The sequence below is a fragment of the Typopeltis vanoorti genome, chromosome 6 (assembly GCF_054136105.1).
Source record: "Typopeltis vanoorti isolate ZY-2024b chromosome 6, IOZ_Tvanoo_1.0, whole genome shotgun sequence".
NCBI classification, from domain to species: domain Eukaryota; kingdom Metazoa; phylum Arthropoda; class Arachnida; order Uropygi; family Thelyphonidae; genus Typopeltis; species Typopeltis vanoorti.
In genome coordinates, this window is record NC_143554.1 from 127,829,069 (window position 1) to 127,850,592 (window position 21,524).

The 21,524-nt window shown below is 34.9% G+C and overlaps 1 protein-coding gene across 2 annotated transcripts in view; it reads right to left on the reverse strand.

Annotated features, from left to right (window-relative positions):
• Positions 1–757: 757 nt before the first annotated feature.
• The window catches only part of LOC150105927 (SCY1-like protein 2), a 304,184-nt gene continuing 283,417 nt past the window's right edge, over positions 758–21,524 (reverse strand). For both annotated transcript variants that reach the window (XM_090393688.1, XM_090393689.1), the window contains 2 exons: positions 17,713–17,838; positions 758–1,913 (listed from right to left, as the gene is read on the reverse strand). In XM_090393688.1, coding sequence (XP_090249814.1) covers positions 1,290–1,913; positions 17,713–17,838 — 750 coding nt within the window. In that variant the 3' untranslated portion in view covers positions 758–1,289. The remainder of the gene's footprint in view (positions 1,914–17,712; positions 17,839–21,524) is intronic.

Here is a 21,524-nt window from a genome sequence, read left to right on the forward strand (position 1 = left end):
GAAAGGAACTTGACACTGTTAGCCTTCAAGAATGTGTAAGCAGAGCTAATCTATAGTGGTATGGCCACTTAAATAGAATGGATGAGGAAAGGTTAACAAAACAGGTGTTTGATGCCAAGATGGTAAGAAAGAGACCCAGAGGAAAACCAAAGTCTAGGTGGATTGATTTGGTCAAAAGTGCCTTAGAAACACAAAATGTTAGATAAGACAATATTGAAGTGCTCACAAGTAATAGACTAATTTGGAGGAAAATTGTGGATAGGAGACTAATAATAACGTAAACTTATTCTTGTAGTGCTGTCATAATAACTTGAATACACCTTGAGGGAACATATCAGGATATTGATGATGATATTCATTCATTCATTTTGTATCCCACATAAATTTATCTGGTTTCAAGTCAGCATATCATTTCCAATCATCTAGTTAATTGTGAAGTGCTAAATGAGCTGAATATAATACAAAGGATAAAAACGTGTAAGTAATAGTCATTAATATACGCTTATGTTAATGTCTAAAAACTGGACAACCACAATGTTTTAATAAGCAGTAGAAGTAAAGCAAGAGAATAATGAATACCACTTTTCATAATTACTAATGCCCTTTGAAGTTACGGGGAATTTCACCTAAAACTACTGTCATAACTTAATATTTGTTTACTGCTCTGTGATCAATGGCTTTAAATCAACTCTTATGTATAAATTTATATATACATAAGAGTTGGGTTTCTCAGTAATGTCAGGAGTGAGGCTTTTGTAGGATTAAAATAAACTATCTTTATTTGATTTTTTAATACAAATTCTTCCAATAAAACCGATGAAAAATACTTTAAGAAATGTAAATTGCTAAAATGATTTTTTCCCCTGGAAATTATATAATTTTAAGTCAGTGGAGAATAGTTTATTACAGGCAGTTCAATTCTTATAGTCTTCAATTTATTGCACACAATAATCAAAGAATCCTTTTGAAGATAAATTTCTATTTCTAGAAAAACCTAGCTCCATATTCTAATCCTCTTCAATAAATTTTCTTAAGGGACTAAGGATACAGAAATGCAATTTGATTGATCAAATCTTCTAAGTGTACAAATTATGTAGATCATTTGTAAATCACCATATACAAATCATAATTACACACACATATATATATATATATATATATATATATATATATGTACATACATGCCATTTCGAATAAAGTATCTAGACAACCAGCCAACATCGGAATGAAGGATAATTTACAGTTTTCAGATTTTAATCATTAGCTTTAATGATGTGAAAAAAACAATGCTATCCAAACAAGTCATCCAGTTCACTTTTAGCACTAGTATTGCCAACATTAGATGCTTGTTGAAACTGCTGAGCTGTCCCAGCATTCTCAGTCCAAGTAGCTGGAATACTGTTCATCCTTGATAGTTGCACTGGTGACTGAGCAGATATTCCATGAGCATTTACATAGCTCATGGGAACTTTTGTTTTATTGGCACCAAGGTTTGGTAGTAAGCTGTCAAGGGATGACATGTTGATATTTTGTTGCATCTGTGGAACTGGAGATTGAACAGATGGATATTTTAAACTGAGAGGAGGTACGGGACTAGTAACTGATTGAGTTGGTGACATTCCCATTCTCTGCATACTCGTTAAACCCATTATTCCTGTTCCAAAGTTTGCAACAGGAGAAGACATAACAGATATGGCATTTGAAGCACTTGGCCCTTTTCCAAAACTGAGATTTGCTAAATTTGAATTAATAAGGGTAGATGTTAGGTCTTTAGGTGCAGACACTGGAGGTGCATTTCCACTGTTCATAGCAGCACTTGACATTAAATTGATGGGCACTTGGGCTTTCAGTTTTCTCTGCTGTTCTTGCTGCCAAACCAGTTGCTCTTTCTCTTCTAAAGTAAGTGGGGCAGTCTGAAAAATAGTGAACAACTGAATGAAACACAATTCCAATAAAAAAAGTCAATAGGGTGACAATTCTCAATAAATGTTTATTTTCCATTTTAAGAATAAGCTATAAATTGGCTGAGTTCAACAATACAAAGTGCAGGTTTTGAGCACTATGTGTGGTGGGGGACAAAAACACACTTTTTTTTTTTTTTTTTTTTTTTTTTTAACTCTCTGAACAACGAAGACTGAAGCCAGCATTAGGAGAATGCCATCCCCACTGATTTATCTGTTTTCGTGGATTAAAAAAAAAACTGTATTGCAGTTTTTTTTTAAGAGCTTAAGCCATGAAACAAAAGGTTTCTTAAATTCTATAATACAGTTCGGGTCTTTCTAACTAAAGGGTTAATTTCATACACATAGGTGTACAATAAAGGCATTAGCTATGACAAATTTTCAAACCAGTAGAATGAGAGTAGTAGTCTAAGCCTATAAGAAATGTTAATTTCTATTAGCAAACCAGTGAAGTATGCCAAATCAGTGATTGGTATCACTTAGATGGAATCAATGGAGCAAGACAGCAAAGAAGTGGAGAAAAACATTAAGTCTACTTTAAATTTACGGATTTCAAAGCTGATGATGACGTTGGCCAAGAAATATGCTATAACAGCTTAACCTGATATGTAAGACTGTTACATTTTTGTTCTCTGGCAGGTTTGTCTGCTTTCTTTTGGAGGATTTTTTTAATCTAAGTTTCACCTATAAAAGGCCATTAGTCCATAGGAGAGGTAAATTAATTGTGTGACAGTTAATAAAACACTGCTCTTGAGATCACACATGAAACTTTTACACACTACAGATATATTAAAGATACCAAGAAATTATATACTTGGTTTAATCCTTTATCCAAGTGTAAGCAAAAACAAAGTTTGCGCCTGAAGTATTTTCAGGACTTGGGCAACTCATGGTAAAGGTGGTATGACTTCACATCGCCTTGCGGACATGTATAATACTTTACATTATGGGGAAGGGTCACTATCCAGACTGGTTTCAACCTTTATTGAGGTCTCATCAGTGGGAGCCAGACCCAAAGGTGATACCAAGATTGAAGCATTGCAGAAGTCATATGTTCATATACAAGTTGCCAAAAGGTGTCACACCTTATTATTAAAATACTCTAGATCAGAAATAGGTAGTTGCATTATATTATACAGGCATAGCATTATACATGTCCACAAGGGGATGTGCTTTGCATTATGGGATACCAAGGCAAGGATTTGAAGTCATACCACCTTTAGCACGAGTTGCCACAGTCCTGAAAATACTTCAGGCACAAACTCTGTTTGCTTACACTTGGATAAAGGATTTAACCAAGTATATAATTTCTTGGTATCTTTAATTTATAGTATAACCAAGTGGAAAAACTTTCAATGACACACTACAGACTTTCTAATCAATCTAATAAGCAGGAGGGTGGACTTACACTGGTTGATAAAATCCATCTCCCACATTCAAAAATCATCTGTACCAACAGTAGGATTCAAACCAAAGGTCAGTGAGCGGATATGATATCCATTGGCAAATTCCTTTATATCACTAACTTTTGTTTTCAGTTTTATTTCAATTACATCCCTTGAGGATTCACATCAGAAATTTAATGATATTATAGACTCTTCGCAGTATACTTCTTTAGATTACATTAACAAAAATCGTCATTTAAAAAAAAAAATATATATATATATATATATATATATATATTATATTGTGCAATGCCTAAATGTTTTCATCAATTTACATCAATTACAAATTCAGATATTATAATTAATACAGAAATTATATCAAATGCATGTCTCTGTTAATCTAATTGTCAATATTCTTTCATACCCTAAGCTTAACTGATTTAAGAACCCACACATTAGGAATCAATTCTTATTTGCAATAATATGGGTATGTAATCAAACTTGACTTTCCACATCAAGAGGGAGAAATGTATTGCAGCAGATTAATTATCCTTACCTATAATTGTAGGTAAGGATAGAGGTGACCTCCACATAGCCTTTAAAGGAATGCGGAGAACTGACCAGGCTTCTGACCTAATGTCCAATCTTCACCTTCTCATGGTGCACCCTGTTGGGTATCTACTTGGATACTGAACGAACGACAATGGGCTGGCAATTTGGGATTTAGCCGACCAAATTGTATTCCTATTGGTTAAACCAAAATAAAAAATGATGGTACAACATGACAAAATTTCATGCCGACTGGGACGTCGCCCGGTTAAACAAGGCCCTCGTTGTTTTCGCCAGGGAACCAGCACGAACAACGAAAAGTCAGCTACTGGAACAAATCTGAAAACACACCCCAACTCAATATCACCAGAGTTAAAGATCGGTACCATCAACATAAGAAGCTTCTATCAACATTGTGTTATTGTAATGATCGGTACTATCAACATTGTGTTATTGTAATGATCGGTACTATCAACATTGTTTGAAAACCAAATGTGGGATTTAATATCTCCTTAATTTAAATAATGTTTATATCACCAAAATGAAGCTTATTAGCTCTTTATATTTAAGTAACTTAATGGTTGCACCTATTTGGAAACTTGTACTGCAGAGCATATAAGTTCTTTTCACTATACACTTTAGTATCAATATGGTCTAGCTACCCACTGATCAAGCCTCAAAAAAGGCTGAAACCGGTCTGGGTAGTGACCTCCCTCCATAATGTAATAACAGCATACATTTCCTAGGAAATGTGTTTTTACATTATGGAAAATACCTATGAATAGCGATCAGAACTTCACCACCTTTGCAACGAGTTGTCCGGTATTGTAATACGTACTAGGGTCACTTGCATTGGCTAATGCTAGTGTCGCCAATACTTTATAGTTTTCTATATCGGCATGAAACTCTGATTCCAATTTTTAAGTTTCTCATTTGGTTTTAAAACAATGTGGGATTTAATATTCCCTTAATTTAAACAATGTTTATATCGCCAAAATGAAGCTTATTAGCTCTTTATATTTAAGTAAAATGTAAGAAAGTTTTAAAGCGAATAAAAGTTGAGCAGCTCTCAGATGTGAACTGTAGACTAAAATACACAAAGATTATTTAAGAGAAAATGAAAGAGTTTGAGAACAGGAATCAAACCTTGGAGATTCAGTGGCAAACTCTGAAGAAAACATTGATTGATTCTGCCAGAGAGGCATGTGGTGAGGTTGTCTGCAAGGACAAAAAAATCAGAACTCCCTGGTGGACACAGAAAGTTAAAGAGGCAGTGAAGGAAAAGAAGAAAGCATATCAAAAGTTCCTGTCAAATAAGTCACCTTTTGCTCTTAGAGAATATAGAGACAAATGCAAGAATGCTAAACACTGTGTAAAACTAGCTAAACAAAAGTCGTGGGAGGACTTTTGTTTATAAGATATTCTGGAGGTTGTTGAAGAAGCTTAGGAATGAAGGAAAGAGTGCTGTAAAAGGAGTTAGAGATGATAAAGGTGACATGAAAATGGGAGAAAAAGATATCCTTGAAGTATGGGGTAATTACTTTGAAAAACTGCTAAATGAAACAAGCAGTGATGACAGCACAGTGGCAAAAAACACTGACCAGGCATGCAATCAGGAATACATATCCATACGTGAAGTAGAAAAAGCCATAAAAGCATGAAATGTGGAAAGGAAGCAGGAGTAGATGATATTCGACCAGAAATGCTGAAGTATAGTGGTATAAGAGTCCTACAGTGGCTGCACTGCATAGTTCAGAAAGCCTGGACAGAGGGACGAATTCCCGATGACTGGAGTAGAGCTCTCATAGTACCCATACAATAAAACTGAATGTGAGAATTACAGAAGTATTTCCCTACTGAGTGTTCCTGGCAAGATCTATGCAAGTATACTTGAGAAATGATTGAGAAGAATTGTGGAAGAACAAGCTGGATTCAGGCCAAATAGAGGCTGTCAGGATAAGATCTTCACTTTACGAGAAATAGTCGAGAAACCATGGGAATATAACAGAGATCTGTATTCAAGTTTTGTAGATTTGGAAAAGGCATATGACAAGGTGCCAAGAGAGAAGCTATTCAATACCAGTTATATGGTGTCAATCGGACATTATATCAAGCAATACTTTGTCTTTATTTGAGTTGTAAGTCAGCAGTTAGAATTGAAGGAAGTACAGGAAGATGGTTTAATGTTAAATCTGGTGTGAGACAAGGATGTACATTATCCCCTCTGTTATTCATTATCTATATGGATCACATTATGAAGGAAAGTGGTATTAAACATGATATCAAAATTGGAGATGTTAATGTCAGCTCTTTGCTTTATGTGGATGATGTTATACTTCTAAATAAATCCACTACAAGTCTGCAAGATTCTTTGACTAAATTGAATAGCTGTTGTAATAGATATGGTATGAAGGTCAGCAATAAAAAGACAAAGACAATGAAAATAGGCAGAATCATTGAAAATGTCAACTGTGTTGTGAATAGAAAAACTGTGGAACAAGTAAAACGTTTCAGCTACTTAGGCACGATTTTTACTGAAGATGGTAAATTAAATATAGAAATAGACAATAGAATCAGCAAAGCTGGTATGGTGGGAAGTCAATTGAATAAATTCATATAAAATAAAGATATAGGTGGATTGATATGGTACAAAGTGCCTCAGACGATAGAAATATAAGATCTGATAATGTTGGAGTCTTGATAAGTAACAGACTGATTGGGAGGAAAATTGTAGATAGGAAGTTAGTAATGATGTAATTTTTTTCATGTAGTACTATCATATCCTGTACACCCCTTGAGGGTACATGGCAGGAATTTGATGATGACGACCTATAATTGTTATGTTCACATTTCTGAATTTTTTCCAAGCTGTCTGTCTAAGACACAACAAATTATATAGGAAAAATATACATTGTAAAGGCTGGTTTCTTAAATTGTGGATGGACTAAAAGCAGCTTTTAGGCAATGTACTGTTTTAAGAACTATTCCATTCTTCCTGTGATTTGACTGTTAGATGGCTCATGCCATAAAACTATAAAAAATTATGTTTCTTAACTCAGCAGTATTCACATACAAATGTATCCGTTTTATTTGGAGAGAATAACTTCTTTCCCTCATCCTGACATTATGCTTTGCAAGATTAGGCTCCTTAAATATAGAATTTCCAACATTTGCTACTGGAAGACATGATCGATTCTTACCTTATAAAGTTTTTTGCATTTTTAATTAATTTTTCATAAAATATATATATATAAAATTGTCACTGCTCTAGAGATGAAACATGGAACTTTTTCAAGCCATTCAGGCCTCCATTACATGGGACAGAGGTCTCACGCTGGGTAATGAAATTCATCTCCCACCTAAATTATTATTATTACAGACAACTCCAAGGAGTCCTTAGACTCATAGAGGGAGGTCCAAACATCATATCAAGAACAACTATTCGGCATTCGCACAGTATCTATCATACTTTGCTTTGAATTCATTTACAATCATGGCACTCACAACACTCTGGCAGCTTATCCCACTCATTCACCACTCTCCAAGTAAAAAACCTGGTTCTAACACCCTTGCTAACTACACTCTTGTTGAGTTTCCATGGATGGACCCTAGTTCTCTCATTACCAGATCTGTTCTGAAAAATTTCCTCTGAATTAATCTTGTAAAAACCCTTCAGTAATTTGAATGTCTCAATCATATCACCCCTTTTCCACCTATCAACCAATTTCTGTAACCCACAGATGTTCAACCTGTTCTTGTAAGGTTCATTCCATAGACAAGCTATCATCTTGGTCACTCGCCTCTGGATCCACCCCATCAAGAAGAAACCCAGGGGCCCAGATCTGAGCACAGTATTCAAGATTGGTCTTTTCAAGGCTTGATAAAGAGGAACAATAACTTGCTTATCTCTGCTCGTATTCTTCAGTAACCAAGTGATCTGATGAGCTGATTTAGCCACTTTTGCTATGTGCCCCCTAAACTTCAACTCCCTATCCACCAACACACCTAAATCTCTGGCTTAGTCAATCTCCTGGAGTACAGTTCCACCAATGTGATATACTGCTGCTAATAAATATATGCATTTACAAGATATTTTATCCTGAAATGTATATCAGCTCCTCAAAAAATATTCTTCTTCTTTGAATGCCATCTCCTATCGGAGGTCAGCGACCACCTTGGCAAATTTTGAGCGATTCTCAGCTATTCTGAGCAGTCTCTCAGAGTTCATACCAGTCCACTGTCTGATATCTGCCAGCCAAGATTTTCTTCGTCTTCCTTGTCCTCTTCTTCCATTTATCTTCCCTTTTATAATCAATTGAAGTATCTTATATTTTTCATTACGAAGTAGGTGACCAAGATATGCAGTTTTCCTTCTTTTTATGGTATCTAAAAGTTCACGTGATTTTCCCATTTGTTTCAGTACTTCCTGATTGGACGTTTTTGCTGTCCACGGGATTTTTAACATTCGTCTGTATAACCACATCTCAAAGGCTTCAAGTCTTTTTATTGATGTTGTCTTTAAGGTCCAAGTTTCTGCACCGTACAGCAGTACAAACCATACATAGCATTTAACCATGCGTACTCTAAGCTCTAAGTTTAAACTGCGGTTACACAGTGTTGATTTCATCAAGAGAAAATTTTTTCTTGCCATTTCAATTCTAACTTTTATTTCCATTTCTGGATTGCAATCTTCATTTAACCAGCATCCGAGATATTTAAACTTTGCCACTCTTTCTATTTGTTTCCTATTTAAAGAAAGTGCTAAATTAAGAATTGGTTTCTTATTTATGACCATGAATTTAGTTTTGGTGATATTTATTTTTAATCCCATTTTTTCACTCTCTGCATTTATTAGCTCCAAAAGATTTTGAAGATCCTGAATAATGTCAGCCAGAAGAGCTGTATCATCGGCATATCGGATGTTACTGATCATTTCACCATTTACACTAATCCCTTCCTTTCTTCCTTCCAAGACTTTTTTGAAATATGGCTTCTGAGTAGATGTTAAAAAGAAGAGGTGACAGCACACATCCTTCCCTTACTCCTCGTTTGATGTTAATGGAGTCTGTAATAATGTCATCAACTTGAACAGATGCCTTTTGGTTCCAATATAAGTTTACAATGATCCTGATGTCTTTACCATCTAATCCAATTCTTTTTAATAGTACAATCATTTTAGCATGTTGGACTTTGTCAAATGCTTTCTCGAAGTCGATAAAGCAAATGAATATTACCTTGTTTTGGTCAATACATTTTTGAAATAAGATCTGAGAACAGAAAAGGGCCTCTCTTGTTCCCAAGCCGTTTCTAAAGCTGAATTGGGTAACACTGATGGTGTCTTCACATTTTCTGTATATTCTTTTTTGAATTATTTTCAGAAACATTTCGAGAACGTGACTCATTAGGCTGATCATTCTATAGTCGTTACAAGTTTTCGCATTTACTTTTTTAGGTAGCATGATGAAGGTCGACTGTAACCAGTCTTGAGGGATTATGCCTGTATCATAGATCTTATTAAATAGCTTTACTAATATGTTAATGTTGTCACCTTCTAATAACTTTACTATTTCTGCTGGTATTCTATCTGGTCCTAGGGCTTTACCATTTTTAGCTGAGTTCAATGCACATTCTGCCTCTGATTTTAGAATGCATGGACCTTCCATATGTTCACAAGTATTTTCTGGTTTCTGTCTGTCATCAGTAAAGAGTTCTTCTATATATTTCACCCATTCTTGTATTTTGTCATCCTTTTTGGATATAATTTCTCCCTTTTTGTTTCGAAGGATACAGAATTGTTTTTTCTTATATATACCTGAGGTCTCTTTCATCTTTTTGTGTAGATTAAAATTGTCATGTTTTTCCTGTAGAATTTCCATTTCTTTACATTTTTCATTCATCCAGATTTCTTTTGCTTTTTTGATCTTGTGTTTAATAATTTTCTGAACCTCTGTATATTTTGTTGGATTATGATTTTTATATGATCTGCGTTGATCCATTAGAGAAAGAATTTCATCAGTCATCCAATCTTTCTTTTTTACTGCTCTATTAGGACATAAGGTATTGGTACATTTCTCTATGAAGACAGATTTCAATTTGTCCCATGATTCATCAACCTTCATGATGTCATCATTCTTGATAAGTGCTAGCTCTTGATTCAGATCTTGACTCAATTTGCTTCTATCTCTGTGTTTTTTAATTTTCCCAAATCAAACCTTTTTTGTTGATGTTTCTTAAGCGTAGCTTTCAGTCTAAGTTGTAACTCTGCCACCAGTAGTTATGATCAGAAGCAATATCTGAACTAGGATAGGTTTTTGTACTCTTTATAGAACTTCGAAATCGTTGATTAATTAGTAAGTAATCAATTTGGTTTCTGACTATATTCCCATTATTATCTTGTGGTGATCGCCAAGTATACAATCTTCGAGGTGGTAGCTTAAACCATGTGTTTGTGATTATTAGCTCCTCTTCCTGGCAGAATTGAAAAAGATGGTCACCTCTCTCATTTCTTGTGCCCAGTCCATGTTCGCCAACTACATCTCCACTTTTACCTTTCCCAACTTTAGCATTGAAATCACCCATGACTATGTTAATAGCATGCTTTTTAACATAGTTTTTAACATCAAAAAATATAAATAAATAAAATAAACGACTTTTGTTAATGCCCTGCTGATGTTAGTATGATCTTGGTGCCACCTGCTTCTAATAAGCTGGACTCCCTACAACTGTGGGTCTAGAAATTTTTAACCAGTAACATAAACAAACAAGTCCTGAAATCATGTTAGCATGACATCTTTGTTGGGTGAGTTAAATTTGCTCAATTTTGAGCAGTCTAAAATTTGGGAGATGCATTTGTTGAGAAAGTTGAAATATTTGTGGAAGGAAAGTGAATGCAGAAAGAGAAAGGATGAATTACAGAATGATGTGATAGTAGAGTAGAAAGCATTGATACATGACTGGAAAATGTAAATATTGGTGATAATACTAAAAGTGTGGTGGCATAAGTGTAGGAGAACATAGAAGACCTAAATAAAGAAATTGCACTTGCATGCAGTCCTGCAGAAACAGCAAGAGATCAGTCAAAATCAAAACAGAAAAACACAAGAGGTCCAAAGCAAAAAAAAAAAAAAAATTGTAAGAATAATCAAGAAAATGAGCACAAGCAAATATCATATATGTCGGCATATAGGATGACCGGCATATAAGACGAGGCCTAAATTTTAGGCTATTTTTAGGTTTTAAGTATGTCGTTTGTATAAGATGACCCCCCAATTTATTCTTTCTTGTATTAATGCAATGTTAGGTGTTGTGATATCTGTTACTTTCATATCTATTTTAATTTTTTTGCATAGCATAGATTTAGTATTTAAGCGAATTATTCTAATTAAAAGTGATTAGCCCCAATTTTAATTAATTATTAATTTTGCATTTTTATTAAATTTTAGAATTATTAAAATTGTTATAATTTAAAATCATGGAACCAGCAACAAAACGAAGAAAGTATGAAGCCTGATTTAAAATAAGGGTAACTGAAATGGCAACGCAAACTAATAACTGTGCTGCTGCAAGAAAGTTTGACATAACCGAGAAGATGGTAAGGGAATGGAGGAAGAAAGATGATATTTTAAAAAAATTGCCAAAGAAAAAATGTGTGATGAGAACAGGGATCACCCGATGGCCACAACTGGAAAATCACATTGCAGAATGGGTATTCGAACAAAGGCAGAATGGTTATCTTGTTACAAGAAATATGATTAGACCATATGCACTACAATGGTCAAGATTGAATCCAGATGAAAGTATAGAATTTCAAGTTACTTCAGGATGGTGTAATCGTTTTATGAACAGACAAATCTGGTAATATGACAAAAAACGAAAATTGCTCAAAATCTACCAGCAGATTTTGCCCACAAACTTACCAGTTTTCATAAATTTATTATTCAGTTGAGACAAGAACATAAATTTCTATTGTCAAATATTGGAAATATGGATGAAACTCCTATGAGCTTTGATATGATAAGCAATAAAACAGTGGAGTCTAAAGGTAGTAAGAGTGTGCTAGTTCGAAGTACAGGGCATGAAAAAACAAGGTTTAAGGTTGTGTTCGTGTTTGGCTGATGGCCAAGTTAAAACCAATGATCATCTTCAAACGTAAAACTAAACCTAAGATAATATTTCCTTCAGGTGTTTTTGTACATTTTCACAAATTATGGATAAATAATGTGTGGAACATGGCAGTATAATGAAGAAACTGCAGTTTATTAGTACGGGATATGTTTCATAGTCATTTAACTGAGAATACTAAAAGTCTTCTAGGAAAAAATAACACAAAAATTGCATGTGGATTAACTTCTATATTGCAACCATTAGACGTCTGCTTGAACAAACCATTTAAAGATCACATGCGAGAAGAATGGAATAATTGGATGTTGACTGGTGAAAAATCATTTACAAATAGTGGATCATTTGATATGTTGTGCAATTTGGTAATCAAAGCATGGAATAAAGTAAAAATAGAGACTGTAATAAAATCATTTAAAAAGTGTGATATCTCTAATCTTATGGATGGTACGAAAGATCATCTGTTGTGGGACACTGATGACGATGAAAACGAAATCAATTCACCAGATTCGAACTTGGATCCATATGAAAATCGTTTAAACAATGAATCTGAAGAACTATTTTCAACATATGATGAAGAAAATTAACATGAAAATTGAGGTTAATTATTATTTGTTTTTCAAGACTTACCTCTATTGTAATATTTTAAATAAATTTATGTAACAAAAAATTAATCAGATTTGTTCATAAACACCTATTTTCTTATATAACAGCACAGTTATAAAAAGGGAAGTTTACTATCTAAATGTTCATCCAAGAAATTAAACTTCCCTTTTTATACTCTTCGTATAAGATGACCCATGATTTCGAGGAGTTTTCTGTAGTATTTGAGAGTCGTCTTATACACCGACATATACAGTAATTATTTATGGCAATTCAATGATGAGGGGGAGGTCTTCGTGAAAGCACTACAAAATCTTGTTTCCTTGGTGTAAAAATTAATATTAATAATGCTGTCAAGAATATGGAAAGGGAAAGTGAAAGAATTGATTGTTTTAGCTGGAACCAATGACCTGAGAAGTGAGAAATATTGTATGAGAGAAGATGTAAAAGAGTTGTTCAAAGAAGTGAAAAAGAAGAGTGAGAGAGTGAAATTTGTGAGTTTGCTACAGCTCTATTTATTATAGAGGTGAACTGAGAAAGAGAGTGATAAGAGCTAATAATTCAATATGCTGGTTGTGCAGAAGGCATGAAGTTTGTGGACCTATGGCCTGAGTTTGATGGACAGAAAGATTTGCTGATGGACTGCACACTTAAATGGATTTGGAGTATGGTGTCTGGAGAGAGTTTTGTTCACTAAGGGGGTGGAAGTGCAAGTTAGGAAAACTTCTAGTATTACTTCAATTAGAACCAATTAGAGCAAATAAAGATGAGCATGTGGGAAGGCAACCATGAAGCAAGTGAATGGGAGAATGACCAACAGTGAAGAATATAGTCTATCAAGAAAAAATATTGAATAGGGTAGTCAATCCAAGAAGTAAAAGTGGTTGAGGGTGTAAAGGGATGATGCAGTTTCTGTATAGTAATACTAGAAGTATTGGGAACAAGAAGGAGGAGATTTTGGCATTGGTTAGTGTAACCTTGACAAAAGTTATAGGCATTTGTGAGATCTTGCTAAGAGCACATGATAGATGACTACAACTAACAAGATGGAAGGATGAGGTGAGATCGTGCCCAATAAGACAAAACATTAAATTGGTTGCTGCTATAGGCAAGGAGATGCCAAGGATGATGCAAAAGATATTACAGGGATAGAAAGTGATGGATTTAGTACATACAGAGAGGACAGAATAGACAGGATGGGGTGGGGTACTCCTGATGATAGATGACTGCAACTAACAAGATGGAAGGATGAGGTGAGATCACACCCAATAAGACAAAATATTAAATTGGTTGCTGCTATAGGCCAGAAAATGGCAAGGATGATGCAAAAGATACGCATCAGCAGATTAGTATAATGAGTGCAAGTTGAGTAATTATTATAGTATTCAAGTATTCAACTTTGGAGACATTTAGAAGGAAAGACCACATGGCAGAAAGGAAATGGAATTTATACACTTGCTGAGAGATAATTACTTTGAAGCAGAATGTGATGGAGGGGGACTCAGGATATGAGCATGTTGGACCTGATTATAGGATCAGAAGACCTCTCCATAACTAAGGTGGCTACATTGCCTCCAATTGAGAAATTGATCATGTGGTCTTGAATTGAGAGGCAACAAAACATATGGAAATTCCAGTGAAGAAAGGGCATTTGTGGAAATATAAGGCACGTGACTATGATACACTTAGGAGGCAGCTAGAAGCAGTACCATGGCATAAAGTTCTGCAAGGGAATGTTCACAGTGCATGGGGGATAATCAAGGGATTCCTGGAGGAAGCAATATAGCACTGTATATACCCAAGGTCAGGAGGGTAAATCGGATAGAAGTTAGATGGATGTGTAGTATGATTAAGCATGAACTGCAAAAAAAAGAAAATATGGAGAAAGGTGACCAGCTAACTCATGAACAGTACAAAAATCATGCATAAAAGATGGCCAGCATGGTAAGGAAGGTAAAATCAGATTATGTGAAGAAATTAGCTGAACAGGCAAAAGGAAATCCCAAAGCAGTTTTTCACTATGTGGCAAGTAGGAGAAAGAATGACTATGGAAGGACAACTTTAATGAGTACAGATGGTAAAGAGGTAACAGAGGCAGATAAAATTGTTGAGCTACTGAGCAATCATTTTGCAAATCCAAGTGAAGGTATATTTATGACATAAGTAACAGGGACTGATATGAGAACAGAGGTCGATGAATTGGAGGTACTTAGGATATTGCAGAATCTGAATGCAAATACAGCTGTGGGATTAGATGAGTTTTGACTTGCATTTTAAGAGAATGTGCAGGGGAAATGGCAATGCCTTTGAGTAGGCTGTTTAATTTAAGTCTCAGCTCTGGCAAATTCCCAAGAGAGTGGAAGTAGCAAAATAATTCCTTTGCATAAAGGAGGATCTAGATCTTTGGTAGCAAATTATAAACCAATCAGTATCTCAGGAGTGGTGGTAAAAGTACTGGAAAAGTTGGTCAAAAAGAGAAAGAAAGAATGAATGTATAAGAATATAATACTCTAACTTTTTTTTTTATAAAGGATGACAGCTGAGTTGAATAAAGGGAATGCCACATGATGATACTGCTGAATGTCATCCTTCCATAATTATATTTTTTTCTGCTGGCTACATATCAAAAGAACTTCCTATGTTTTTTTTTTTTTTGCCCCATTAGCAAACTGCTGCTCATACTTTTACTACTGTTAGATCCTGAATGGAGAACTTTATAAGTAAATTCTTTATTCAGGAATTAACATGATAAATATTACTAATTAAGGAGATACCTGCACATCAGCTAATAATTATGAAAATTTCTTTATGTTATGTGATAATGTGTAGTCCATATGTGCCATATATTGAAATTTATTCCTGTATAGCTGAAATGAGAAGCAGAGAATTTTGTGTCAGAATAGTAAGAATTATGTAAGGAAATTGTTAAGTTATTTGTGAATCCCATTAAGCTGTCTAGTACATTATGAAATTTCCAGAACGATAGTAAGTAGTAATCCAGAATAATCGTGTATAATCTGTACGAGTCGAGCGTAGCGATGGAGGCTGTACCTACGCGGAAAGTGACGTCAGAACGACTACCTGGAATAGGATAACCTAACAGATTAGGGAGAGTGTAGGATCACCCAAGGGGCATGAACAATGGGGTTCATGGGTAAAAAAAAAAACACATTGAATAGAGAGCACCCGAAAGGGTGAATAAAAGACGATGTGCGCCATATTAGAGGGCTTCTTCTTCTTCGGTTCCTGGATTCCAGTTTTAGGAGGTTTGTCGGGGGATTTGTGAGAGAGCAGTGGGTCGATTACAGTGATGTCGGACAACGAGGGCTATTCTTGAGAACGCTTGAGGATTTCCAAGCGAAGCTGATCATGTTATGACGGCCTATGCAGAATCGAGCCTTCGAATAAAGTCCCATCGAGGAGAACGGAGAAAATTTCCTGCGGAGCGGTAGACAGCATGCCACAGTCCGGAAATGATTCAAAGAAAAGCGTAATGCATCGCCAGGTGCAAAGACGGCCGATAACTATACAGTAAGGTAATCCAGATCTACATGAGATGGTGGCATGAAATCTGAAAGGATCCAGTAATGTAAAGAATTTCATTCTATGTTAAAAATTGCTTAGAAGAATAAGAAATTTGTGTATACTGTAAACTAAGGACACTAACAGAGAACTTTTAAGTGAGAATTTGATTGAATTAGTTAAGACCACGTGGAACAAAGAAGAATTGTTGATAGGCAGTATTTTGATTGAGAATGGCTAGGCCTGACTAATGGAATTTAGAATTAAGATGGTTATTGATAGAGTATTAATGAAAGTGTTCAATGTGTGTTCTGTGAATAACTTGTGAAAGGAATTATATCCTAGTAGTGTTATGCTTACAATCAATCTTATCCTTTCATAATTGAAGGATTTAGCTTATCAAATTCATTGTTGTGATTTAGTATGAACCTTAACTTAGAGGGAGTTTTGTTCTATTGAGTATTTGAATTTTCTTAACTGTAAATGTTTTATGCTTTTCCAATAAAAATGTTCAGTACCTTATACCTGAGTTTATGCCTGATTACGAATTCAAACCACCACTTATGAAAGAGAACCTTTTGGCGGGAAGGAATCAGATATTATTGCTTAAGTGAGATTCAGGTCACGACTGCTAACTGAATCTGCACAGCGCTAGCATAAGATCGATTATTGTGTGTATCCCTTTTGAATTTAGAATTGTTTCCCTGAACAAGAGTCTCTTCTGTTATAGGATATTGGCTGGCACAGCATAAAATAAAAATTGCCAATATCCGAAAAGGAAATAGTACTGAACTAATATTTTAAAGGCACAACAGTAGATTAGAAAGCAGGCTATTTAGAGGCAGAACAAGGAATAATATAGAGAAAACAACGACGTAACACTACCCTTACCAACCGAGTCACCTTCCTTACTTGTTCTTTGTACTCCTCATGAAATTATTACCATTCATTTTATGTTGCCTCCATAATGCCTTCTTTCTCTGTATTTGCATGCTTAATCTCTTCATTCTTCCATTTCATACCTACCTTCTTTAACCTTCTGACCTTGGAATATATTTAGATATTGCTTCTGCTAGATAGTTCTTTAATAGCATCCAAGCAGCACTGATCTCCTTTCCACACAACTCATTCCATGCTACAGACCTTCCTCATACACCTCCTGAACTTCTCAATCACCAGCCTTGTAGTTCCACATATATTCTTTACTCACATGGCTGGCAACCACCCAGGTAATCACTTTATGGTCACTCTCACTATCTGGATGAAGATTTAACACCATATTTATAATGACATCCTCCGATATGATCAAATCTAAGACCTTTGATTCTCACATGCGCTCTGTTGCATATTACCTGAGGTAGTTGTTCCTCAAAAACTCAAGAAATTCACTTTATAATAAAGCATATATCATTATGTTTTTCCAGAATTCTTGCTGCAATTTCGACCACCTGCTAAAGAACTTAGTAAACCTTAATTGTAAACATTTTAAACATAAGATAATTAATGAAAATTAATCCTACTTTGTCTATTTTTAAATCCTTACAAAATGAATACAAAACAACATTTAAACATACTGCCAGTTTGTATGGATTAGATAATTCCAAGGCTTGCGATGATTCTGACTTCATACATGTTGGCTGCTTTTGTTGCTCGGTGTTTAAACTAGAACCAATGCCAAGAGTCTGAAATATGTCATCAAACTAGAAAATAAATAAATAAATAAATAATTAAAATTTCTTTAGAATTGCAATAAATAACCAATTCTGAATAAATATCTTATTTTTGGAATTTTGATTTACTACATTTAATTGCTGTATATGGAAGAAAAAGAAATATAATCAAAAACTACCCAAGATATCAAATTCCAACATAATTTTTTCCATTAATGTTTTCCTTTATTATATAATGAAATCACAAATAAGATTTGTAATGGAAATTTTTTATTTAGTGATTTTGACATTAATGCTAATAAAGGAATTTGACTAGTTATGCAAAATATCAGTCCAAGTCACATGGTCAGTGGAGTAAAATTTTTAAAATTGCTCCCATACATGAGAAATCACAAGGCTTATGATTTCTTATAAGACTTATGAGAAACAGCAAGTAAATGTCATGTGTGTACTGGGATAATGAACAACTTAATCCATTGATATTCTTTTTGAAGAGCTAGAAGTTGTCTTTGGAGAATATTTTATGGTAAAGGCTATTTCCACAGATTTAATTTGATTTTTTTTTTTATGGCATAAAGACATCAAATGTCATACTGTGTCAGGACACAAATCACAGCAGTACATATGGTAAATGGTTAGTAGGGCAATCACAGACATCCATGCCCTTGGTGGGATTCGAACCTGCAGCCTCCTGAGGCAAGTCGAATGAATGGGAGTAACGTGATTAGCAAGTCAGCAGTTCAACTGTAGAAAGGATGTTGGGCAGCTGTTCCTTATATTAGTGTATGTTTGGCAGAAATGGAAACATGATGGATGGTAGTTCTGCCAAACTGCTTCTATGGACCTAACTGAGAAGAGAGACAATGCAAAAACTGACCATCTATGATACAGAAGTAAGAGTGTGAGACTGCTGTAATCAATCAACTGAACTGTCATCTTCTGGACAGCATCAAGAATTTTTAGAGGTTTTAGATACACCACCCCAAACATGAGAGCAGTAATTTCAAGGTTGGGCAGATTGGGAATTTGTACAGGGCAAGTAACTGGATAGATGAAAGGTAATGTCTTGAGCAAAAAAGGATGCTAAGTTTTTTTGGAAGCCAAAGATGATACAGAAGTGACATGATTAAGCCTGGAAAGAGTAGGAGTCAGTGTAAGAAAAGAGAGAGAGATTTAGCCTCAACTGTTAAGTCCAGCATTATCAAAGGTAAGAGGAGAAGAACTAAGGGGTTTTTTTGAGAGGAAAAAGCCAAAACTGTGTTTTAGAAAGCTTGAAAGTGACTAGGCTGTTGTGGATATAGATGCAATACTCATTAGTGAGCAGCATGGCTTTGTAAAGGATGTAGGCCCTGTCTTAATAATTTATTCACATTTTATTATAAAGTGACAGTGGAACTGGATAAAGGAAATGGCTATATCATGATAGTGCTGAACTTTGCACAGGTATCTGACAAAATTACCGCATGGGAAACTATTACAAAAGTTGATGCAAAAGGAATAGATATGAAGCAAGCAGCATGGCTAATGGACAGACACAAGAGTAGTATATGGTGGAGTGGAATCTAAGAGAATGATGGTGACTAGTGGAGTACCTCAGGGTTCGATACTAGGGCCACTACTCTTTAATTTGTATACCAATGACATAGGAAAAGATTTAAGAGGGGATATTGAGTTGTTTGCTGATGATAAAAAACTGGGAATAGTGACAGTTGATAAAGGTAATGTGGATATCCTGCCTGCAGGATGATTTCAATAAACTGGCATTGTGGGCAAAGGATAATGATTGTCAATTTAATGTTACAAACTGTAAGATTATGCACTTTGCATTGAAAAGATTGATATGGTGTATCATATTTATAATACTGGATTGAAGGAAATTGATGAGATCAGGGACTTTGGGATCATGGTTGAAAGAGAACCGAAGTTCAGAGGGCATATTGCAAAAGTTGGTAAAATAGCTTGAAGGATCATTTGGATGTTGAAAAACATACTAACAAGTAAAGAAAGGGAAGTTATTATCAGCCCTCTTTATAAGATCATGATTTGGCTATATCTTTAGTATTCACAGATTTGGCAACCAAAGTTTCTTGGAGACCAATATGCGATAAAGAAGATTCAGAGATGAGTGACTAAGCTGGTGACAGGTCTGTGGGATGCTTCCTTTGAGGATGGGCTGAAGGTTTGGGAATTACAAAATTTAGTTGATAGGCAGAAAAGAGAGGACGTGATGGAAACTTAAGATATTAAAGGGATGTTATAAAATTGATGCAAAGGAAATGTTTCAATATGTGACAAATAGAGAACTGAGCCATTCGTGGAAGTTGTGTAAGAGATTCAAATTATAGGCTAATCTGTGTGTCTGGAGTTGAAGTTAATATGTTGGAGAGGTTAGTAATAAACAAGAACCTGAATTTGGCAAAAGCAGCATCCTTTTTGATGCACAGCACAGGTTTGCCAATGGATTGGTTCATGTGTGTGTGTGTGTGTGTGTGTGTGTGTGTGTGTGTGTGTGTGTGTGTATAAACCAGATTTTTTTTGCACGGAGAGTGATGAATGCCAGAATTAGTTGTGAGTTCCCTAACAGTGAATGATTTAAGGAGAGGTATGATAAGTTTTGTATGTATAACAAGTTTGGGTCTCCTACAATGAGTCTCCAGATTCCATGAAGATACTGTATAATAATAATTAATACTCAGTCATTAATGTTAATACACTGGATGGGCTAAGGGTTAGATAATGGGGAACCTGGTTCTTGAGACTAAATGTGTCAAGAGCCAAGTTTCAAGAACACTGAAATTCATCTACCACCTAACATCCATGACTGTAGAAATTGATTACTTATTACCTGAAGAGCAGAAATGCTATCTGTTCAGCAAACCATGTGTGGATATTTGTGCATGAGATCCCATAAAGGTCAAGAAATAAGAAAATTCTTAGACTAATTGATAGTGATATCTTCAGATTAGTTCAGGATACAAAAGTACAAGGGGGATTTGAAATGGGACATTATCACATTTCAGTTCAGTCAAGATAAAAATGAATATCACATTGAAAAGAAAATTATGCACAAAAGTTTTAAAAAAAAATCAAAGTTAAATAACTTTCTGATGTGAACCATGTGGAGAAAAAAAGTAAATGTTTGAAAACAATAACCAAATCTTAGATAGCTTGTGTAAAAAAATTGAAGAAAACTGATTCATCAAGATAAAATGGCAAAGTTATCTGAAGTAAAACAAAATTTAGAACTTCATGGTAGACTCAGTCAAGAAGGGACAATCCTGGAAATTATGAAATCATATCCACGTTCCTGCAAGAATATCAATAGGTAAATAAGAATGAAGCTTCAAATTATAGGCTAATCTGTGTGTCTGGAGTTGAGGTTAATGTGATGGAGAGGTTAGTAACAAGCAAGAACCTAAATTTGGCAAAAGCAGAATCCTTTTTGATGCATAGCATAGGTTTGCTAATGAACTGGTTCGTTGGTTTTGATTTTTGACTGGAACAATAAAAGCTATTATGTCTATGAAATGCATGTCTTCTGGCTGGTAGTGCTAAAGGAAGGTCATGTTTTAACAATTTACTTACTTATTACAACTTGGTTATAAATATAATGAACAAGGAAGAGATGCACATACAATATATTTAGATGATAAGTTGGCAATTCATGGGATAGAATAGATTAGTGTACTGGATTGGAGATTAGCTCTTTGATAGGT